At 43.2% G+C, this 25,369-nt stretch overlaps 1 protein-coding gene across 2 annotated transcripts in view; it reads left to right on the top strand.

Annotated features, from left to right (window-relative positions):
- The first annotated feature begins 235 nt into the window (after window positions 1-235).
- kalrna (kalirin RhoGEF kinase a) overlaps window positions 236-25,369 on the top strand; it is a 148,354-nt gene continuing 123,220 nt past the window's right edge. The window contains exon 1 of one of the 2 annotated variants that reach the window (XM_037109054.1): window positions 236-538. In XM_037109054.1, coding sequence (XP_036964949.1) covers window positions 472-538 — 67 coding nt within the window. In that variant the 5' untranslated portion in view covers window positions 236-471. The remainder of the gene's footprint in view (window positions 539-25,369) is intronic. The other variant, XM_037109053.1, reaches the window with a different exon arrangement.

Below are 25,369 nucleotides of genomic sequence, written 5' to 3'. Positions count from 1 at the left end.
CTGAAACCGACAGCACACACAATAATAAGAACACAAATGATAATGACGATACATGTTCCCGCCAGCCAATCATCTCTAAAAGCCTTAACAACACTTACATTTTATCTATCTAATAAAGGTCAATGAAGAGAGAGAGAGAGAGAGAGAGAGAGAGAGAGAGAGAGAGAGAGACAGAAGGAGGGGAGGTACGGGGGAGAGAGAGGGAGGGAGGTAGAGAGACCCTGGCGGACAGCAGCAGAGAGGGAGGTTGGACCGGGAACAATAGAGAGAAACGAAGCCAGCCCTGAGACACCAAACAAACCGAGAGGGCGACAGAAAGAAAGAAAGAAAGAAAGAGCGCCAGAGGGGGATGGAGGGAGCAGAGAGGTGGACGGAGAACATGTGAGGAATAAAGAGGAGAGGATTTTCCGGAGCGGAGGCTTGATTCCCGTCTTTCTTTTGTCGGTGGATTGTATTGAACCGGATTCCGGTATGAACCCTGCAGAAGCGGCCGAGGAGGCGCCCAGCGACCCCGACACTGATGCCTTCTACAAAACAGGTAGGAGAGCCGCCGCTCCCCGCACCCTGCACCCCGCTCCCCGCACCCTGCACCCCGCTCCCCGCACCCTGCACCCCGCACCGAGCTGACACAAAGCATCAGGGCGAGCTGGACGTGACAGAGGCGTCTGGAGGAGCTCATGGAGCCCGGTGGACATCAGCACAAATGTGCTCCGTGCACTCTCTCTCTGTCTCTCTCTCTCTCTCACACACACACACGAGCAGCTGAGATCACACGATCCTCCAGATTCAACGTGAAATCATGATAGATGCTCCTCTCCCTGCTCAGATCACAGCTCCGACATGCGTTTACTGCGTGATTGTGTTTGTGTCTACGCGCGCTTGTGTCTCTGTGTGTGTGTGTATGTGTTTGCAGTCCTGTGAGCTCGCGTGTATGTGTGTGTGTGTGCGTGTGTATGTGTTTGCAGTCCTGTGAGCTCGTGTGTGTGTGTGTGTGTGTGTGTGTGTGAGATGCTGCTGGTACCTGCAAAAGAAAGAGGATCGGGAAGGAATCACATCAGCTCATGGGAACATCAGGGAACCACTGCGCTGTGCGTCCAAACGACGATTTGTGTTGAACTGTCACAGCTGTAATACTGTGTGTGTGTGTGTGTGTGTGTGTGTCACTCTGATGCATTTAGAGAGAGAGAGAGAGAGAGAGAGAGAGAGAGAAAAAAACACACTAATTGTGCTTTAAATGATCTAAAATGGGGTTTAGAGTTTATATAGTGGTGTGCAGGATGTACTGATGGAGACTGTGTTTGTTTGTGTGTGTGTGTGTTTGTGTCTGACACTTCTAACAGCACATAATGGCTGAACACACAAAGTGCTACCGGCGGGTCTTTTCATCGGTCATCATTTGTCAGCCTCCTGGTCCATCACGTCTTCAAACTGCTCCCTCTGTCCGACCAGCAGGCCAAAAATCAGCCTTACAGCCGTCGTCACTCTGTGGACCCTGAACTAGTTGCTAAAACGGTTGCCAGATTCATCAGAATAGTCATCGGCAGCAGCTGCGATAATGGATTTAAGTGCTGAAGGCATTAATCAGTCCAAAACAGCAAATAGTCACCGGTCCCTCCCCCCCGACAGGGGAGGCTTTTGTTAGTTGTCCACGATCATTGATTTCATATCTTTGGGTTCTGGACAGCTGGTCAGATGAAACACGCCACCGTGCACTCTGGGAGCTTGTCACAGGCCTTTATCAACAGTCTTCTGCCGACTCAAAGACCGAAGGAATAACTGGGGAATCCTAGAAAGAAAGGGAGACATAAATGGAGACGGCATGTTTTTAATCTAGAAGAGTTAAGTAGAGCGCACACCTCCACCAGACACCAATACACCTCACTTTTTTTTTTCATCATGATCCGTGCGTTATTCCCTGAGAATCTCACAGTGTTAAAGAAAGTAAGAAAGGGTTGCTGGATCCGTCCCTTTATCAGGATCATGACCAAAAGGTTGAAAAGGTCTATTCTGCCCCGAGACCCATCCTCCATCCAAGTTTGGTGGAAATCCATCCGGTGGTTTTTGTGTGATCAGGTTGACAATCCAACCACCAGACGGACGCAGGTGAAAACATAACCTCTTTGGCAGAGGTCATGATTTATTTAATCGCTGAACTCATTTTTTGATGTCAAACACTCGTTGTTCTCTGGTTCCACCCACTGAAATGTGAGACCTCGCTGCACGCCACCTTGCACTCTGGGAACTTGTGATGTAAGTCTTCTGCTACTTTTTACATTAAGACCAAATAAATAATTGATAAATCATCCAAGAAGGAGATTAAATTGTTTCTTTATAGATAACCAAAATAGTCCTGGATTTATTTGAACCGTCTTCTGATGGATTCAGTGACCGATCACATCAGCAGTGTTTACACCTGCACTACAAGATGTCTGATGAAAGGGCCTTTTATGAAGAATTTAGTCATGTTTTACGCTTTGAAAGCTTAATCACGTGTGTGTGTGTGTGTGTGTGTGTGTTGGATACCGGCTCAAAAATGCAGACATGTAAACGCGGATCATCTCACGGTGATATGAGTTCAAGTGTGTGTGCAGTAAGTGTGTTTGTGTGTTTGACAGAGAGCAGGGTTTGGAGAGGGTTTTTATCAGTTTAGGGAAACGGGTGACATGTTGATGACATTGATGGTAAATAAACTGCACACACACACACACACACACACACACACACAGACAGTATGCAGTGGTGCTGGAGGGGGACACACCCTGACTCTCTCTCTCTCTCTCTGTCAGTGTAATTTGGTTCAATAACTTTATCATGAACAATCCTGCCAAGATACTGAAGTTTATTAGATCAGACACGTACGCACACTGTGTGTATCATATAGAGTAACAGGGCTCTACGTGTGATCTCTTCATTTTTTTTCCCCCACAATATTAGATGACTGTCAGTTGGAGCGTTACCAGGAGGAGGACATAGAAAACCTGCTGGTTGACTCATCAGTACAGACAATGAGACAGTGTGCAGGAAAAGCTGTCTGATTCACTGAAATCTGGTCAAAGGTGCAACAACTGTAGGAGCGGAGTCGAGTGCGAGTCCCAGGGAGCGTTGACGGAGGAAATGAGCAGTTACGGAGCCGGGCGCTGTGCTTGTGCTGCTGAGGTCCTGCTGGTTAAGGTGTAGTGTTTTGACGTTGAGTGCAACAGCGGTCCCTGAGGCTCATGGGTGCTGTAGTGTTGATGGAGTGTCAAGCAGAAATCCAAACAGGAATTATTTGTGAGATCATGATTTATCAGAAAAGACAAATCTGAAATACTACATCCAGCACACTCTCTTATTTGTTGATGTTGCACCTCACGATTTTTTATCGATTAATGTCTGTGGATATGTGTGTTAAAGGCAGATGTTTGGAATTTTTTCTTAAAAGTTGACTGAAACTTTTGATTTAACATCAACAGAGCTGCTGATCAATTTTCTAACGGCGCCGGCTCGTCCCTAAAAGTGAACCCTGAAGTGCAGCCTCCCTGTTCGGAAAACTACTCCCACGACTTCATTTTATAACATCTGTATGAAATGCTGTCCAGTGACATGACATGATATGACGTGATGTTTCCCGAATGCTGAGAATTTAGAGAGCATACAGAGTTCCAGTGGCAGATGTTCGCCAAACTTGTTTTTCTGACTTTTAATTCAGGGAGTCATCATCATGGTCCTTTATCCAAGTCTTGGAAATCGGCAGCTATATTCAAAATGTTTTATGTAAAGAAAATAACAGCAGCAATTGAAGCTCGGGTTTCTACGAGCTTGCCTCCTCTCTACCTCCTTCTTTTCAGTCAGGTGTTTTTATGCCCTGTCAAAACCGTTCCGTCTGCAGCCTGGGCTGAGACATGCAGCGGTGTCCTTAGTCAGCGCTGCTTGCTCTGTAGTCTTCCTTGAGGTGGAGGACTCTGTCTTCTCCTGAGACAGCGATCCGCCTACAAGGGCAGGATGGAATGATTCCTTTTCGACAATAAGACACAAAAGCTGCCTGCACACATTAAAATGCACCACCGTGTCTGAGAGCGAGGGCGGGGACGGATCTCTATCGGCTGAATGTCTCCGACTTTGAAATGAGAGCTTTCTCCACACCGCTTCTCCATCTCTAAAACCAGCTCCACATTATCGAGTGAGTGACAGTGCTCCTACCGATCTGATGGCAGGGGGACCATACACGGGCCCGAGTGTTCCTGACATTGTTAAACCAGCTGAGCTCTCTTAAATATGCCATCATCTGACATTTCCTCTATTGCTGCCATAATGAATTCCTCCTTGTGGGGCTCGGTCTGTCCAGAGTGCCGTCAGACTTAGTAATGACACGAGACACACATGCGAGCCTCATGCTGACTTTTCTTCCTCGTGCCTCTCGCTGGTAGAACTTTCTCATATTCCTCTGCACGATGCCCCTGCGAGGATTTAATCACATTTGTGATATTGACACTGGCCGGCGCTGACTCAGCCCCCCTCGGAGAAACAGATTACAGACTTTGCACTCTGCTGCTTTGCTCTTTACTTCCTTTGTGACACCGTGTAACACAATGTCCGCGGTGTAACGTGACACATTTTCGTCTGACATTAACCTCCATCAGGAAACGAATGGAACTTATCTGAGGGTTGACTTTCAGTGATGATGTGTGTCCCGCTCTCTGCGTCGGGTTTGTTTAACAAATTATTAAACTAATCTGGGAAACCTTGCAAAGAGATGCCCGGCAGACATTTCCATTAATGTAAACAGTTCTATTTCAGTTTTGAAGGACAAACGTTAAACGAGTAAACACAGAAATCCGAGCAATGGCTGACAGGCACATCTATGATTAATCCATGTCCAAGCTGTTTAGTATCAGAGGCATGTTGATTCTGCAAAACGAACGTCCTTCAAAAACACTTAACCTGCTAGTCAGTGCTGCAGTTTGTTAGAAGACACTCATTTGGATGAAACGGCAAATGGAGACACGGGAACAAAGTGTGTGCACATCCGGCAAAATATTCAGCTGCAACACAAAACACTAATTATCTCTGCAGGACACGAAGGAGAAAGGTCTGCACCTTCCTCGGCTCTGAATAAATACTGTAATTCTAGCCTGTCCTGATCAGGGGGGGGAAAAAAAAACAAAAAAAAAAAGCAAAACGTAGAGGTCGATTGTGAAAGTAGCTTATTGCAACCCATGTTCAGCTTTATTGTTAGGCAGTGACCTCTGGTCGCATGTCAGGCAAAGTAGTGTACAGAGAGATGAAGCCCACATAGGTAGAAGATCTGGTGCTCTGTCAGTTAAACAAGAAGAGGACCTCACCCAGATGACTGCTGTCTGTGTCCGGTGTGAATCCAAAGTCAGCCACTTAGTAAGTGACGTAACGTACAGAATGTAACTGCAGATACATCCATACTGTAAAGATTTTAAGCCGAACAACAGTCTTTTCCTAAACCTAACCAAGTAGTTTCCTTGCCTAAACTGTGACGGTATGATGAAGACCCAGTTCGCCTGTAGCTGTTACGAAAGTGATATACATTACGTTGATTTGGAGCTCACTGGCAGTCCAACTATGTAGCTGTTAATGTATTAGGGTGTTATGTTCAGTTCTCTTGGCGACATTTCGATTTTCCTCAAGCAAGTGTCTGAGGAAGAGTGATTCTTTGTCTTTGGAGCCTGACTGTGCGCAGACCTTTCTCCTTTGTGCCCTGGATGGAGAAACAGGGATCAAAAAGGACTGTACACAGGAGGAGAGGGAGGAGGAGGAGGAGGAGGAGGAGAGAGAACTTCAGGAGAGTGAGGTCAGTTCAGCTGAGAGGAGGCTCTGCACTGAAACCTGATCAACTGGATTATTACAGTAAAGCTTTCTCGCTCTCAGCACGCCATTTGCTCTTTTTCAGCGTCAGTTCCCTTGCTCACACATGCTGTATCACCAGTGCCAGTGTCAATCTGAAAAAAAAAAACCAAACCTGTCCAGAGTAATGTAACAATGGGCGGAAACTACATCGGGGGATAATCACGTTAGGATCCCTCGTAATCAAAAACTGAATGACTTTATCTGTTGACTGTCAACACCGGCTGAGCTGGAGCAAAACCCTGAGCCCAACTTGGCTTTATCAGAGCTACAGTGTAATCGGCTCAGTGATTTCAGTGTGTCCCAGTGTTAAAAGACCGCTGATAGAATTTCCACAATTTAGATACAAGCTTGATGAGCTCCACTGAAATAGATTTTACCATTTCGTTGATATAGATTTGCCTTTCCCAGCATGGCGGCTGAGCCACTTAGTGTATTATTGAAAACTGACGTGAATCTGCTATGAAACTGACGTGAATCTGCTATGATTTTGTCTGTGTAGGAAATGGCTGTAGTGCTGAGAGAAGACACTCAGAATCCTCACATTTAAAAAAAAAAAGCACCAGCAGAGGATCTTGAAAAAAGAGCAGAGAACGAGTCAGAATAAATTGTATACGTCTAAGCAACGTCTGCCAGAAACACACACACACACACACACACACACACACACACACACACACACACAAATATACACATACACTCACAGGAAAGCGCAGGCGGCACGGCAGCTCAATGTTATGCCAATCAGGGGTTTATAAATAGGACCCTAAATTATCAGACGGAAACAGGAAGTGACACGCACGCATTCATACCTACACACACACACGCAATCAGAGCGTAGTGTCAGACGGCTGACGCCAGCTGTCTGTCAATAGCCGCCGCTGTTGCTATGCCACCGGAATAATCGTAAATCGCTATTTTCGCATGTCATTAGAGTAACAGACATAACAAGCAGAAGTTGATGATGTCATCCCGGCCTCGTCGTGTTAGAAACAGGTGAAGCACAGCAGCTCCTCACACAGGCATGCTGGGAGATTAAGACTTCCTTTCACACCGAATGTTATCATGGCTGAAGGCAGAGGACGGCGTCCAAGTGCTAAAAACAGAACCAGATTCTTGCTTCTCTGTAGAATTCAATTAGAAAGGCCAAACCTCTCCGGTGAAATACAAAGTTAGCACGTGGTTTATACCTTACATGCTCCTCTTCTTGGCACTAAAGAGCGGCATCTCGTGAGATTGAATCCCAGTGTGCGTTCTTCTGATTCCAGCACTGAGGAATGAACCCAGCACCCACTGTGTGCATGAACAGGTAATTAGAGTTAATTTTCCCAGCTAATCGGCTGAAAGCCATGAGTAATGTCTGTAGCCATGGAGATGTTTAGAAAAGGCAAAAGATGGAGGACTTATCAGCTGTTCCAAGTCAAGTCTCGACTCCTGGAAATTTAGTAAGGTTGCAAGAAAATGACAATCATCAAACTATTGACTGTATGAAATACACATTCTGAATGCAGTCTTCAGATTGGCCATCATAGTGCAAGAACACTGGTTTCAAGGAGGAGTCTGTGTGTAAGTCTATGAGAAAATGACCTTATTTCTCACTTGATCTATTAGTCAGTTTTCAATCAAGTCTCTTAAATACATCGTGATTTTTTATTTTTGTAAATTATGATCCCATTTAGGGTAAGATAGACAACATCGGGGTACGCTTTTCTGTGTGACACAAGGCTAACACGGTGTGTCTTCGGGTTCTCAGTCAGATCCAATCAGGATTTCCTCCTCAGATCCACTATCTCATCTAGATATGGTCATCATTTTTGGTAGCGCTTAAGTACTCTAATATATCACTGCATTATCTACTGAGGAAAGCAACGAGTTACCTTTTAATGGCAGTAAACTTGTAACGTAACAAGTTTCTTTTAAAAGTACTGTTAGCCAGCGCTGGTCACCAAGTGGTACACCATGAATACTTTGAAGAGAGGCAGTCCAGAAGGGCATACAGTCATCCACAATTCATTGCGCCAACACGTGACAGTTCTGGAGACATAATTTGGAAACCAGTTGGATGCAACATAGTATGAGTATGCTGCCAATTGCATACACAAAAACCCTTCTGCCTTTAGTCAGGGAACAGTAGAAAGTAGCATGAAGGCCAGTGTAAATGTTCCGGTAACTTTTTCTATCTTTACCTTAGACTCACTGCAGACTGAACAGTGTTCAAGTGCTGTTTGAACAGAGATCGTCGGGAACTTTAGTGCACATCATGGCATCCATCGTACTAGTAAAAGGGGCGAAAATGAGCGTGTCCACCCTGGTGTCACGTTTTGCATCATTGCCAATCAGAGCTGCAGCCAATAAATGACGATAAATGTCCATGACCACTGCAGGGTCATTTGACCTGGGAATAAATGCTGACTGTACCGTTTCCCATTTGAGATAAAAGCCAGATGTTGGTGGGTGTGACTGGGTTTTTTTGTCCAGTGTTAGAGTGGTAAAAGAGTGAATTTGTTGGCATATGGAGGGAAGTGGAGAAGCGTTTGTGTGTTCCTGTATGCATCCAAGTGCTTTTGTGAACAGAGACATTACATGGATGAATGACCAGTAATCCACTCATTCACACTGCTTCCTCCAGGCTTGGAGCCCGATTAACCTGCAATATAAGCTCTGAAACTCAGAGAGACAGTGAGGTGGAGAACATTTGGATAAACTGGAATTATGATGTAGGGTTTAGTTCTTGCAAACAGAGGGCCACTCTCACCAAGATATAGTTTGGACAGCCTCATCGGAGGTGCCTTTGAAATCACTGAGTTTATGCAGCGGGATTAAAACTGATAATAAAGCGGGTGTTTACACACAGCTCAATGAGATCACACTGTCTGTAATACTTTGGCTAATACTAATCCACTAGTACTGCCAGCACTTACGCTGATACCTCTGATCGTGTGTTGCCATGAATGCATATCACCGAAACGGAGCTCGCTAAAGTCAATTCACTGAACATCTGCTCTCACTGCACAGAAGGAATGACGACAGGAGTTGATTTTTAGGTTTTGTGCGAAACGGTGGAGAAAAAAAAGGCATTGGAGTAAAACATAATAAATTCAATGATAGTGATTAGAAGGAAAAAAAAGAAAAATAAGATGCCATCGACAAGAGATTGATGCGAGTAGAAATGAATTGGTATATTCGAGTTGCCTCAAGCAGAGCGTGAGGGGAGGGCTACAGCAGTCTGGTTAGCTCACCCCTTTTAACCCTACGTGCACATATCACACAGCACTCCCCAAGACCTGTAAGCAGGAACAACTGAATTCCACTTTAATCGTTCGGCAAAACTGAACAGTAGCAGCTGACTTGAGCTAATGCTTTGACTCCCATCCCTGAATAATGAGCAGAAATCCAGAATCTATCATAAGACGACAGTAAAAGCTTGTTAAAGTTGCTTCTTTTGAAAGACAAGCCTCTTGTCTCCAAACACATGATCTATAGTTCCAACGAGTAAAGTAGCCTCCTGGGGTGCGTACTACTATGTAATCTTGAATTGTTTCCAGGGAACACTTGTGCCAAAGAAAACGTTTCTTTGACTTCGCTCCACTGACTGTCTGACCAGACCAGACCAGCGCACGTTTTATTTGCCACGGAGTCGAAGAAAAATCATCATGTCGTTCTTGCAGTTCACAGCGGGGACATACCAGCGCCGCATGGGAATATCATGTTATTAAAATGTAATTTCTTAAAGCAGCTTTGGTATGGAGCTAATCCCCCGACTTGTACGATCTGTCAGTTAACAGTTAATGCAGCTGTTGTATCCACGGAATCCAAATAGGCTTTGTCTGGTCTGTCGTCACAGTTTTGAGCTTGATGAACGTATTATTGGTAGTGTTCTGTGATAATTATTTTCTAGTTTGTGGACTGGTGTGTATGTTCTCACATTAAACCCGATATTCGGCTTCAGGGAACCAGGATAAGCTCACGTTCTGGTTTCGAGAAACCAGAGTAGTAATAGTGTGGCATCACCTCACCCAGTTCTGTCAGTGAAACAGTAAATCTGATAACAATACAAGGATAAAGATTTTAAGCCAAACTACAATATTTCCTCAACCTAACTGAACTGTAAGCATACAACCAAGGTGTGGCATGAGTCACTGGCGCACTGGGAGGGTCATATTGTCTGGTAACTGTGATGTACCTAGTAATCGACCTATTCAGTCATGAGGACGTGTTGTAGAGCTGTCCCTTTTTCTGAAAATCATGTTTGAACATATTTGCAGTGGCACGCAGCTAGAATGAATTTAATTCCGACAAAACAAACAAACCCCCCAAAACTTTACAGCCCGTCTAACATCACAGGCTTCTATCTACCTTCTATCTTCTATTACCGTTGGTCTTTCAACAAGCTTCTGTGAGGGGCAGAGTGTGCTGAATGATATGCAGTTACGTGAAGTTGTACACTTGGCGCTGTTCTGCTTGTCCGTGGTGCCTCTGCTGCCTCAGTTTGGTGGTAAGATAACAGACGAGTCCACAGATTTGCAACTTTAACATCCACAGTGTGGAACCCACACACTCCTTCTCAGATGTGCTGTAGTTGACTACTAATAGTTGTTAGCTCTGATTGTTTTTGTCCTCCATTTGTGTGGCAAAACAACATAACGTTAATTTTAGCTTAGATTAGAGGTCAGTAGGGCCATAGATCGAGACTATACATTTTTGTTGTTACAGCTCAAATATGAACTTTTCACCCCAAATCCGACCTTATGTTTAGATTTCACAGCCCTTACGTGTTGTGTGGGATACACTACTGTCAATTGGAAAATGTTAGAATCATGTATATTGCTCAATGAATTACAAGGTTTCTTTATTCTCTGGATAAACATATCCAGAATATGATAGCTTGTGTAGGACGCATGACCGCCATGCTAGGGTACAGACGCCTTAGTCTCTGTCCCCCAAGTACAGTCTTGAAGCACTTTCTTACTTATATTTCTTTTGCGTAGTGAAGTACATTACAGTGACACTAAGAACATGCTAAAACTATGATCCACACAGCGAGTTAAAGGATCCGACTGGTTATTTCATTTATTCTCAACAAATCTCCAAACCCACAGTGTGGTAGTCCATCCCTTAATACTTTTCTTCCCTACCCCATCTGTAGCACTCAGCCCCTAGCCTATTTCTGTATTCCCTACTTCTGCACTGTAGTTTTTAGCAATTTACTCAAACAGAAGTAAAACGTACATTAGCTTTGGGCTATTTACAGCCACAGATTTGGCAAGATGTTCAATATTTATGGTAGCAAGATCTGATATCATTGTGTTAGTGTTACTTTAGGACTGTCATATTTTAATTTGCTCCAGGACCCTCATTGCAACTGCCCATTAATTCTGTTTTTTTTTTTTGTAATGTCTTAGCTTTGCGACTCAGAGAAGACGGAAAATACATCCACATGGGGGAGGTTATACTTTCTACGTTTCTACGTTTACACACGTTTAATGTGGTGAAAGAGGATATTTTAACCTTAAGCATGTAATCCTAAACCTGACCAGGTATTTTTGGTCCCTACAATTTACCAAACAGTGAAAGAAAACTGTCACGTTTGTGTACGCTTGGTGTAAAAATAATAAGGAAACAGTGAAACAATACGTTCCAAAGAGGATACAGAACTCAGTCTCCAAAAATGAACGTACCATAAAAAACCCAGTCAGCCTGATGTGGACTTTACAATGATGGTCCTTGAACACAATGTTTTATGATGTACTTTGAACAACAGAATATCAATGGTGCCCATATTTATATTAATAAAGGAACATGCCTCCCAGTGTGGGGTGTGGCACAGTGATGTGTTTCAGTACTTGTTAGTGGGATAAATCCTGTACTTGGCCTAATAGACCATATTGACACAATGGCCATCACGCTCAAGAATGGAAGCTCAGCATTTAATTGCTGTGTTCAAGCCCATAAATGTAGGGAATCTGACAAATTGTCATCATTTTTCCATTCCCTGATTCATCAGCATCTGTAAAGACAGTGGGTTGCGAAAATCTGAAGGGACATCAGGACATTTTTCCAGGTAAAACAAAGGATTTGATGACCAGTTCGCTTCCATAAAGCATCAGCTAAAGATAGGACTCAACCACTTCCTAGCAAACAGTACTGTCTGACATGAAGCAAAGGCATGAATTCATTCTAAAATGTGAGCACTCATTTAAGCCAGGTAGTGAAAATGCACTGGATGTAATCAAACAATGCATGTTAGCTAGGGCGTGGTTGAATCCTTACATTAGCTGTTGTCTTATGGTATCACATATGTTTTCACTTGAAATACAGCCTGATGTCCCTCCAAAATGTCACCATCCACCATCATTTTAGTTGCTGGTCATTCAGGAAGCAGTGAAATGATACTGATTGGTCAGTTTCTCTGCACTTATACCTCCTGCGATGTAGATCACAGCAGTTTGACGTAATCCCAGCGTATGAGCTTCCAGCGCCGAGCAGGACGTCAGAGGAAGATGGCCGGCGTGTGAATATGGTCTATTGAGTGTCTTCATCCAGTCACTTCACATTTGCGAACATGCAGGTTGGAGTCTGTGTCACTGACACATTGGTACTTATAGCAGGCCGACCGTTTCAACTGACTTTCACAGGAAGATTGAGCAGCAGAGTGTCCTGTTCCTTTAAATGAGGCCTCAGTCCTGAGTCATGGTGAGGTAACTTGGATGGGAGGAGCTACACATCTATTATTGAAGTGTGTGTGTGTGTGTGTGTGTGTGTGTGTGTGTGTGTGTGTGGAACAATAAAATGCTGCTGCTGAGAGGCAGGGATTCCCTCCTTCCCTCCCTCCTCGCTTTGTCTCCACTCACACACCCAGTGTCAAGAACAGTGGCAGATGGGTGGGAAGAATGAAGTGTGTGTTTTTCCTGTGTGTGTGTGTGTGTGTGTGTGTGTGTGTGTGTGTGTGTGTGTGTGTGTACTGTATGTTGGATGTTGGGGGGACAGACCCGGCGCACAGAGAGGGAGAAAGAGGCAGCTTAAGTGGATTAGCCCTTATTACCCACCAGGGGACAAACGATAGAGAGAGCCACAGGGACAAAGAGAGAGAGAGAAAGAGGACGAGAGAGAGAGAGAGAGAGAGAGAGAGAGAGAGAGAGGGAGTGTTAAATAGATAAATGCAGAGAAAGGATTTCCTCTCCTCCTCCTCCTCTAGTCTCCTCCCTCCTTAAAAGCTTTCTAGTCTTTTGACAGCTGCAGCCATATGGTGTGTGCGTGTGTCCATGTATGTGTGTGTGTGTGTGTGTGCGTGTGTGTGTGTAACAAGCATCCGTTTTGACTATAATCCATCACAAAGACATTTAACAGACATGTATGTGAGTGTGTGTGTTACCAGCTGATTAGCGGTGCTAGCTAATAGACCTTGATGTTATTAACTGCTGTGGGCAGGTGTTTGCTTTTTGTCTTTGTCTTTGTCTTTGTGTGTGTGTGTGTGTGTGTGAGAGACAGAGGCAGGAAGCTTTTATCCTGATTGACGGAGCAGCACAGGGCCATTAAACGCCTCAGACAGTCCTCGGCAAAATTGAAATAAAGAATTAGATTCTACAATTTAAAATGTGTTTTCAGATCTCACGACATCCTCAGACCTCAGGCCATCTGCTCAGATCAGGAGGTTTTTGTTATATTTCAACTTCCTCTCTTGGAATAGATAAGCAAGTAAGTCATTTTTCCAGGCTCGCTCTATATTGAGTTGAATTTCTTTAATGTGTGTGGGAGAAGATTTAAAAGAAAATATACATAAGAAAGCTTCGTTCCTTCGACTGAGGTGCTTTTGTTCACTTTGGCTCATGTGACCTTTTCCAGGTTGACTTTGGGCAGAGCCAGGCAACAATGTGCTGAGTTCACTAAACTTCATGAAAACCAAAAGAATCATAACAGTGGCGGTTGTTCTGTCCCATCTGATGCAATAAAAGGATCCTGAAACAGGCCGAGTGGCTCCATCCTCCTTTTTTTTCTTTTTTTTTTCAGGCAGCATTAAATGAAAAAAGGTGAGGGGGAGCGATGCATCCAGACACCAGGGCTCAAAAACTCAGAAACCTACAGCATCTTTATCGGCTGTCTGTCGGCATTTTTGGACCAAACATTTGTCGAAACACTCAGAGAGGAACTGGCTAAAAGCTTTTTTTTCCCGTTTGCATTCATTCCACCAGTAGGAATGCTACAGTGGCTGGTTGGGTTTTTAGAAATGGGGGTTACAACACTTGTCAACATTAGCATCCTTTCTGTGTAGATGAATGGGACGGTACGGAGATTAGACTGTTTCTGTTTGAATCACTGGCTAAGGAACTAATGATGATGGAACATGCAGCCTCAGTCCTGCAGGATCCTCATGTTCTAGTAGAAATTACCCTCGTAGAAGATGCAAAGAATAAAGAGTGTAACACTGCATGTTTCACCTGGAGTGCTCCACTCCACCCACATGCACTCACATACGCATGCTTAAAAAGACTTACTATACTTGGAGATCAGCAGTATGCTTGACCTTGAGTAATTACTCACCACCCTGCGTTTACATTGTTTACATTAAGTGTGTGTGTGTGTGTGTGTGTGTGTGTGTGAAGCAGAGGGAGATGGCTCCCCTGTGGGAGCTGAGCTGTCAGAGAGCAGATAAGAATCCTGGGGGAGTCGGTCAGACCTGCACACTGTGTTATTGAGCTTTTCTTCTTCTTCATCTCTTGCTGATTCCTTTGTCTCGCCCTATTTAAAGCAGAACAGTAACACGCTGACTGATTCTATGTTCGCTGCATTTTACTGTTATCAAATAATTGATTAGTTGATGGAAAGAAAATGACAGATCATTTCGTTTACTGGTTCCAGCTTCTCAAATGTGAGCCGACACCGCTTTTCTCTGGCTCTGTTTTTTTTTTTTTTTTGTAGTGTTTGTCAGACTGAATAGGCATCAGTCAGGCATCAACAGGCAATGTGATGTTTGAGTTTGATTTGAGAGAACGGCCCGTCCATTAATCGATAATAACAGCAATGGTCGGTGCAAGTTGAGACACAGACATCGTGACTAGAAGAGATCCAGCTGTTTGACCGACATGTGTGCATCTCTGAAACAGTCTTTGTGTGCAGGTGTCTATGAGATAACAGGAAATTAGCTCATTTTTGTCTTTAGCTCTAGTGTAACATCATCTTTGCCATATATATATATATATATATATATATATATATTTTTTTTTTTTTTAAACTCTAATAAATAGAGTGATGTCCTGTCTAGTCTGATGCTCCGGCTCACTTGAAGGTCAGCTGTGAAACGCTCATTCACATTGGATTTATGGTCACAACATGGAAACTTCTCAACAGGCATGTTGGGTCGGTCACAGCTCATAGGTAAGAACTGATGCAGTGAAACAGTTTTTCTTTAAAATTTGAATTTGAAAACAACCAACACATTCATGTTTAAGCTGCTGCCTTAATTTGACTCCCTGGACAGTGCACAAAAATACCGTGTGATTATTGTGTATAATGCTTGTACAACCAGCGCAGTGCTTTTTTTTTTCTTTCAGTTTTGGTTAATTTTATTAGAGCTATTTATCGGTTTAAATACTGTTAGGACCATATTCTGGTCCACATGTGGACCGAGCTGTGAGCCAGCCTGGACCCAGGCCACACCTCGTGTTGTGAGTGAGGTTCTGATGTGTGCTGTTTCCTACTTTGACATACATTTTCTTTTCGTCAGTGCATTATTAGTGACATCAAATATCCAGTGTGGCTGGAGATCATTTACAGCAATCCTGTCCACAGATGGATGTGTTTTAATGGGACTTAATTATTTATTTCAAAGCCGTCAGCTGCTGCAGAGAGTCAGATACAGTGTTGTGCGTTGTCGCCGTCGGGTTCATGCATGTTAAACCAGAGGATTTGCTGTCGGCTGCTCAGTGGCAGGTAGGATACATAATGTGCCTCGTTTCCTCGTTTTCTGTGAGAATATGTCTGAGTCAGAAACGGAGTCTGCCAAGCACCAAATGTGGGTATATTTTCCGTTGGCAAGTAGATCTCCCAAGACTTTCTGCCACACTGACAAATTGTGCTGAAAGTAATTTAATCGAAAAAAAAAATCTCTGCTGAGCGTCTCTGATGTGTTTTGGTGTCATTCATCTCCGTAGATGTATCTCTGCTTCTCTCCTCTGATGTCTGACTGTGTCAGAGTTTGACACACTCGGAGGGACTTCATGGTGCGTTCAGGAGCACATCATAAGCTTTGAAATCTACATCAATTTGTATGGCAGTAGTGCACCGCATAAACTCAGAAATCTATATTCGAATTGCTGCAAAGGTTGTTAAAAATAGTTTCCATCTGTGATGACTCTCTTTCTGAATGCCAACATATTGACAGTATCCCATTCAATTCTGCACAAGCAGATTTCAAAATTTTTAATAAAGTAGTAAAGTAATTGCTATTAGCAAGCTCAACTATATTCTCGATCAACAGGTCCTCAACCTTTCATTTTCAAGGTGTTTTACTGCGATTAATAACTAAAGATATGACACATGAAAGATGTGATGTTGGATTAAATGTATTTTGGTATCGCCAATAGTTCTGGACCACTGACTTAAATGAAAACCAGATGCGGACCTTTGAGTATTAAGTGTTGAGAGCCTCTGGCCTGTGTTGCTTTATTTGATAAGCCTTTGTAAAGAATAACTGCACTGTGGCGTTTAAAACAGTCAAAGAACGGACTGCAAAATGACTAGTGTGCTTTTCATACTGTGTAATGGCTCTAGGCAGGCCTATATGTGCCGTAATGTATGGTTATGATTTTGTAAAGGTGTACACAAGTATGATGTTTTTAACTGCTGCTTTTCATACACTTGTGTTTGACCTACTTCTGTGTGAATAATACTTCATTGTATTTTTCTTTGGTGAGCTCTGTTGTCCTTGTCTTGTACATTGTTAACGCACAGTAAAGGCCAACTAAAGGTGGTCATTGTCAGATTCCTATATGCTGTATACTGATTCTGATTCTGAGACCACATCTAACACCGTATCCAAAAGTGATGCTCCTGTGTATGTAAATGTTATTTACACCAGGGCCTGCTACACCTGCATTACTTTCATATGAACCCGAACACATGTAGTAGATAAACTGGCATTTATCACCAAGGGGTAGCGGCAGGGTCATGTTATTGTATTTGACTGTGATGTATTTTTGTCTGATTTACTGCCCTCTTCATGCCCTGACATCAGTGCTGTTATTTAATTCACTGCAGTCGGTAATTAGGCTCTTATACATCACTACACGGCAGTAAAACGCTTTATTGGCTGCTCTTTAGTAAACAAGGAAACTACTGTGTGTTTACGTGTGTTTGTGTGTGTGTGTGTGTGTGTGTGTGTGTGTGTGTGTGTGTGTGTGTGTGGGGGGGGTCTAGTTAAAGCACGTGTTCTTGGTGAAATAGGATCACAGTGGATGCAAGTATGAAGGAATGTCGTGTCTGACTAGTTTTGTGTAGTTTGCTAGTGTGCTGCTCTATCTCAGTACCAGCACTGGACTTCAGCTGGGGAAGTCTGGAAGTGAACAAATGTTACTGTAATGATACTTGGGAATAGCTTTTGGATGTCTTCATGAGACTGGCTTCACTACAGCCATGTGACAGGCAGATGGATAGTCCAGCTCAATTTCCAGCCTCTCTTGAACGATCATCATTCGTATTATGAAGACAGCCACGGACGGTAAACCTGCAGTTTGTGATCGCAGAAACATTATTTCAGGTGCAGGCGATGTGTAGGAGCACCAACACATGAAGCGTGTCATACATTCCCTAAATGTCAGAGTAGTCATACAATGACGAGCACGATAGCTTTATAATTTACTGTGAAATTTCCACTTGCGTGTGTAACAGATCCAGGGGATTTGGGGTGGGTCCTGGTATGTCTGTTTCCAGTTCATCAGTAATGCTAGTTTTATTGAGCATGGCATCAGGTCCTGGGCTGTCAGGTTCAGGAAACCCTTCTTGTTCCTCTGAGATGAGGAGGCAGCAGGAACAATTATCAAGATGAAAACGTTACTGAAACCACTGGAGTCTTTCCATGAGCACCGGATTTTAGAAGTTTGTGCTGTTTCAAAATTGCAAAACAGGAGCTTCTACATGAGGTGAAAATGTGTCGCTGCCAAACACACTAACACAGCACAAAGATGGTACTCTTCCTGAAGAAGGCAAGGCAAGCAGTTAGCCTTGAAAATAACAAGTTCACACCAGGAGGTGTCTGACCTCTTCAGGAGGTAAAAGTGGTAATAGAGTTTCCAAACCACCACGCTGAAAATGTGTGAAAAGCCAGTTGTCATAAAAAGGGCAAAATGTGAAATCATTTAACTACATGGATAAAGACACATATTTCTCTGCTGGAAGGCATTCAAAATGTTGTACAAATTAAAGTGATGGATGTATGTGCAGGATGACAACAGTGAAAAAAACAAAACAAAAACTATTGCTCCTTTCTTAGACAGCTGAACAGTAAGAATTGTGGGATGGTTCCCAGCTCTGACATTTGACAGGTGGGGTGGTACAGGATTCACTAAGCTGTTTGACCATCTGACAAGCAGTCCTGATAACGGCCACTGAATGGTTTAGAGCAATATACATCATGAATAGAGCAAGTTTATCCATACAGGCAACTTTTTATAGGGTTGTTTCGTTACCAGACTCTGAAATGCAACTGATACTTCCTGTAATGTTGGAATTGGTATCAACAAGTTTCTGTACAAGTCTACACACCAATCCGCCCAAATCATTTTATTAAAAAAAAAAAAAAGGGACCTTGTGACAGTTTGACAGTTTTTTTTCCTGCACAAGTAACCAATATTCATAAACTGCAAGAGACTCCTAACCCACACAGGGTTCGGAGTACAGCTTCTAATGGCCTCTCGAAGCTGGTTTCAAAAGTGAGTCAATCCCCATAAGACCCAGTGTTAAAGTGTCCAACTTCCCAGCAGAAATAAACATGCTGACAGTCTGGTACAGAAAATGGTTTTGGTCTCTGTAGCTTATTTCCGTGGTCATGACAACTGTAGGAGGGCTGAGTTTTGGACTGATAAGTGACCCTGTTAGCGGTCCCAGAGCCTGGAGCTACACCCGTCGAGGAGAGCACCAGACTTTGTTTTTTGCTTTTCTTTTGGGAGCTGCAGACAGTTCTAAAATCCACTGTGATGCAGTGTCATTCTTTCTTATTTGCTTGCTTAATTGACTGGAAATGTGATTTATGTTCCGTATTACATACAGAGAGGAGATGGGGAAAAAGAAAATACACAGGAAGATAAGAGAAAAGAAACAGGAAGAGAATCTGGTGAGTGCTGAATTTGGTCAGTGGCAGAATTGAGATACACACCTTTGGTGTCGGTTGATGCTCACTATCCTGGGGCCAATTTACTGTAAGGTATTCTGACTGTTTCCAGAACATAAAACCATGGTCAAAGTCACATGAGTAGCTTGAGTAGACACACATGAAATGAACTCTTTTTAGGATGGGATTGTTAGGATAGCTTGCTAGCGTGGTAGCATCTAGCTAGTCGGGATGTTTAACTAACTAGGTTCACTTCAGTTCCAACCACACTCTACATCATTCTTGATTAGTTGGGTCCTTGGCGTCATGGACTGCCAAGATGGCGACGGGGAACATGTGAGTGACGTCACAGTGGCTATGTACACTATTTTTACAGTCAGTGATCAGAAGGGAAAATGGTATTGGTACATCTCTAAATATTAAGCTCCAATACAAGACTATGTTGTCAAAATCCTCGATGAAATAACATCTGGGGCCAACTCTTACAGCTTGAGCTCTGAGGATCAGCTCTTTGCTCTGTTAGGTTCACTGAGCCCAAAGTTCTCTTTCAATATCCAAACTTCACTTTTGTCTACAAATACAACAGAATGTTCCCAATTAAAAGCATAGCTGGTGATGCGGGTGACTTCTTCCGCCCACTTTTTGTAATGGACGACTTTATCCCCGTCACTGTACAAGAACAAAAGAAGTTTTAAAACTTTCTGAAAAATACCTTGACATTTTGACTCCTCTCTCATATCAGTATTCAAAGCTCATTCTTAAACTCTGAGTCATGATTGGTTGAACTTGGCTGAAGTCTTTTTTTCTCTAACATTAAAGAAGTTTTCATGATGTCTGTTTCGGCTCTGCACTTTTTGATGAGCTGGTGTGCGAAGTTTCCCGCTGTAATTATTTACTCTGACATCATACGATCCCCCCCATTCCATTGTCTAAAATCACATATGTTAAAGGACATTTTAAAAAAAAAAAAGTCTTTTCATCTGAGCCGTTATGTCCCCACCACTTTTCAAAGTGACGCCCTTGATTAAAGGACCGACAGGGGAATGAAGCAACAAGAAGGTTTTGCGCTGTGTTGTTCAGGGTTATTTTTATCTTTTGGCTGTAAATGTTTTTGTCATGTCGTGGTCGGGTGTGACTCATTTCGTTCTGACCAGTCACTAGATTGCAAGTCTCAGCACATAAAAGTCCCACCAGAAAAGAGTGATATCCACAGATTGATATGAATATGGGTAATACAAGCTGCTCTCACTCTGTCTTCTGCCGTAAAATCTGAACTGTACCTTTAAATTACCGACGGCTCGTCCTCAGTTTAACTTCAGTTCAGCCTAAAACTTTGAACCTCGCAGGCATATGAAGATTTAGTATGCTGTGGTTTGGCATAGGCTGTCCGTGTGTGTGTGTGTGTGTGTGTGTGTGTGTCACAGACGGTTGGAGAACACTCCAGTGTGACCACAAGTAGCTCTCTGCAGGAGAGTCCCGCTGCAATTGTGTGTTTGAATCCTGAATTTCATTCATTTTCAGAGTTCTGTTCATAGTTTCCATGCAGACAATGAATGAAGCAGCTGGGAGTGATTTCCCAACACTTTTCTTCTTTCTGTCTTTGTGTTACTTTCTCAGAGCTGTTGCTTTATGTGGTCATTTGTTTTATTCATTGTTTTTCTTTCTTTCAATTTCTATCCTTAAATCCTTTTTGGTAGTGTTCCTACCTTCTCCTGGCATTCCTTTTATCTTTCTGTCTTTGAACCACACACTAATTAAAACTCATTCACATCCTCAGAGATGCTGCACACACACACACACACACACACACACACACACACACACACACACACACACACACACACACGTAAGCACAGGAACATTTGTGTCAGACTGTAATTGAGCGAGCAGAACCTGGCTTACTGAAGAGTATTAATAGAACAGAGAGAACAAGCGTGGAAACATTAATCCTAATACTCCTCAGTTTGGGCTACAATTATCATTTGATCTTTTGTGCTTTACATCCCCGATCTGAGACTTCAGTCTCACTGTCTGCTGCATGATGCTCATCCAGCGTTTGTGAGGGAATTAAAGCACCTTATTACTGAGGCAGGACTTGGACAGAGAAGGGAAGCCTGTTCGTCCTGACCGCTGACAGTCTGCCAAACTTGGCCTCACCGCCTCTTTAACAGCTAGTGCTGATGCAGCGGGGTATGGTCTGTAGTTTCTAATGTATATCAGTGCCCTGAGGGCACAGCTAACATGCATGGCTAGGATCATTCAAGTTCCAACTGGCACTGCACATCTCTAAAACCACTTAGATGAAGTGTCTTACTGACTTTCATTAAATCCATTCGCACAGGTTTCGACTGTGTAATAAAGAAGTGATGTGTCAACACAGAGTCCTGCACTTCACTAACACCTGTTAGGCTGACAATATTCATTTATGATGTGCTGATAGCCAGCATTAAGATTGAAACATAGACAGGATCACACTGTATGTATTTACACAAGCAGAGATTGTGTAAAATACTGATGTAGACTCAGTGAGCATGTTAACATGCACACTAATAAATCTGATTATCTGATTTTATGGAGTTACCAGATTATTCAAGTGGTCATGTAAACAGCATAATGCAATATCACATTTATCAGATAAAAGCAGCTGACCTAAACAGTTTTCTGTCCACAAAGAAGGAGAGCATTATTTTGCATGTTTTGCAAACCTAACAAATCCCACCTAAGGACAGTCCTGACCGTCGTTGTCAGAATGTTTAAAAAGAACGACGTCGAAACGGTTTGACTTCATGTACTCTGAAAGAATTCCAGCTAATCGACTGAATCATGTAAACCTGTTATTCCATTATCGCATTACTAAAGTGCATGTAAACAGGTCAAATCAGATAATTATCACAACCTGATTATGCCCAGTTATTGGATTATTGTGGGCATGTCAGCGTGCTCACCGATGTCATCCGTAGGTTTCAGAGGAGACGCTGTGAATCTCAGTGTGGCGGCTCCGAATGGCCCTATCTTGGCTGCGCAGGGCTCCATATAACTCCCAGATAAACCAAAAATGACAGAGGGGTGGAGCGAGGGTGGAGGGTGGAATAATAGAAGCAAGTGAGTTGTACAAGGAAAGCAATCCCCCATACGGTTACAGCCAGAAACGCGCTTATTTATGCTCTCTGGGTATACACTTTTTTACACATAGTGCAGTATGTGAAATGGAGATTTCTGCCGGTGAAGCATCAAACTTCCAGTTTATCACCTGACTATCTTGAATAGGGATTCATTGATTTCATTGTGTTGCTCTCCCTGACTTTCCAAATATTGTTGGACCAACTGGACCAAACCACGACAGTGAAACAAGTCATTCCACTGGGGTTGTGATGCTCTCAAAAATCACAATTTCACAATTTTAGCTTCTAGGAGAAGCCTTGTTGGGCCCAGTGCATCATGTGACGTTGTAATTACACAGTTTGGCCACTATACACAGTCGTCTTCACAGCCTGGGCTGGTGGAGCTTCTTGTGTGGCTTCATATTTCAGTGCAGGAGGCTGCCACTCCATTGATACATGAAGGACATACACATTACATTACCACAGTACCCACGGTCCTCAGTGGTCATAAGGAAAAAGAGTTTTGAGTGCAGAGCACAACCATCAGAAACAAAGTGCAGCTGTAGTTGCTGAACAGATTTAATCCAAACTTTGGTAGAGATAGTAAAGAGTCCCATGTTTAAATCGTGACTGCCGATGTCACGACTCAAAAACAGTCGCGTAATTGCAGAGCCGGTTGTTTAAAAATACTGCTCATTGACAAGTTAAATTTAGGTGTAATTGCATTGAACCGCCAACTGTTTTGTGTCCTACTCGTAATCATGATGTGATGCTTACAAGTAGAAGGTTGATAATTACAGTAACATACATGACATGAACCCGGGATTAGTAGCTTAGAGACAGAATCTGAAGCTGTGTGTGTGTTCGTCAGTCTCGTACGAGCTGTTCTCTCTGAGACTTGTACTTGTAGCCTACAAAGCCTTGTTTCTTTTCTTTAATGTGGCAGATTTATTTCAACAAATTGTTCTGCTGATGATTCTGCCAGACGAGTTTCACGTCCATCTAAGAGTTGAAATACTACTGCAGTGGCCTTGTATTGTGTCCGTACAAAATATGAATGGGACTTTGACTTGAAGAACCCTGGCTGCCTGATAATACCCGTCCATTCATAACAGATGAAGATTCCGAATAGTCAAAGATGCTTATAATTCGTGCTTGTGACGCTGTTTGTGATGTAAGTCACAGATTAGAAATGTGTTTGTTGTTGCAGTGACTGCGGCGCCTCTAAGTACCTAACTGTCACCAGGCCCCTCACACACACACACGCACACACACACGCACTCACACACACACACACACACACACACACACACACACGCGCGCACACACACACACACACACACGCACATACACACACACACACACACACACACACTCACACATTCCATGTCTGACCACTCGGTCTAACTTTTTCCTCTCTACAGACAGCTGCTGTCTGGAGACTGAAAACTGATCCAGAGAGAGTGAGAGAGAGAGAGAGACTCAGAGAGAGAGAGAGAGAGAGACTCAGAGAGAGAGAGAGAGAGAGAGTCTCATCTGATAGCTGAAACACGTGTTCCATGTTTTAACATTTGGTCTCTCTCTCTGTCTCAAGCTCTGTCTTTCCTTGAGGACGGCACCTTGGGCTTCCTCTTGACCTCTGACCTCTGGTTAATCATGTTCATGTGTGTGTGAGAAAGTGTCTCAGCAGTGTGTGCGTGTGTATGTATGTGTGTGTGTGTGTGTGTGTGTGTGCGTGTGTGCGCAATACAATGAATGGGCAACTCTCTGTATCAGCCGATTAACCACACAGTCCAGCAGGTTACTTCCATGGGTGAAACAGGACGTTGACGTGGTTTTTGGAACTTTAATGACTTTTACATGACTTGATATTTACCTCATGAAGCCTTGAGCCACTGGCTAGACTTACAGCTAGCAGATGATACTTCCATCAAATTGAAATGTAATGAAAAAGCAAAAATACATGATGGATCATGTGCAAATATTCCCACTCCCAATACCTAGGACCTGTTTTTGAAACGGACATGTTATTAACCCTGATGCTTACCACACACTTCTCATGCCTCAGCCTAACCCAGCCCAACCAACACAGATATCACAGTCAGAGTCATATTAACACCCAGTAGTGTAGACCAGATGTTCCACTGGTGGTCGTTCAGTAATGCATGTCGGTTTCTTTTGTAGGTTTTTTTTTTTTTTTTTTTTCTCCGAAAGCCAAATCATTGTATTGTTTAAATTCAAAACTAAATGTGTATATTCTACATCACTTGTTTATAAAACCTGATCACCTCATCGACAGCCATCAACAACATAAATGTTTTTTAGCGTCTGGCCCCCGTGACTTTCATGCACACTGTACCGTGGACAGAACCATAGTGATGCTCTGTGTGGAGGTCGTCTCTCGGATTTGTTTGGATTGGATTTACCTCGCACATGCGTGTAATTCAGTGCCAGCAGTGTATGTGGCCTGGGGAGTGGGACAGCCAGCCAGGGGAAATGCATTATGTCATGTTCGGTTTGAAATGGAGGCTGACTCATCTCCTAAACATCACGTCATGCTCGCTGATTGTAACTGTTGCTCCAATTTACGGCCTGTTGTGAAGTACTGATTTCCGCTAACGCTGATGAAGTGAACTGTCTGTTATGGTGAACGTGCCTCCAAACTGATGATGGAAACACAGTAAACACGAAGGGTCGACTGATACGGCTTCTTCATGGGCCGGCACCGATACCGATTTGTATAAATGAAGGAAAATGAAAACTGATATTTGGGACTGATACTCATTTGCAGTAAAAAATCAACTGTGTCAAAATTTCACACATCTAATGTGAAATAAACTAATGTACAATTTACTCAAGTCATGTTATTAAGTCCAATTTTGAGGTAGGTTTACTTTATCACCACTTCATTTTTTTGATACATTTACAATCAGATGATCAGTCTATCCCCAGCAAATATGTCATGCCCACTGTCTGCTCTGCTAGAACGCTGAGTCAGTTAAACTGAACTGCAGCTAGCGAACTAGCAGCAGCCTGCTAGCTGCACTGCAGTGTGCATATCCGATGTGTGATGATAAGAGGACTTTCTTTTTGC

Source organism: Acanthopagrus latus, chromosome 9, assembly GCF_904848185.1.
Source record: "Acanthopagrus latus isolate v.2019 chromosome 9, fAcaLat1.1, whole genome shotgun sequence".
Classification (NCBI taxonomy): Eukaryota; Metazoa; Chordata; class Actinopteri; order Spariformes; family Sparidae; genus Acanthopagrus; species Acanthopagrus latus.
Note: the sequence above shows the minus strand (reverse complement) of the source record. Positions and strands in the feature narration are given on the sequence as shown.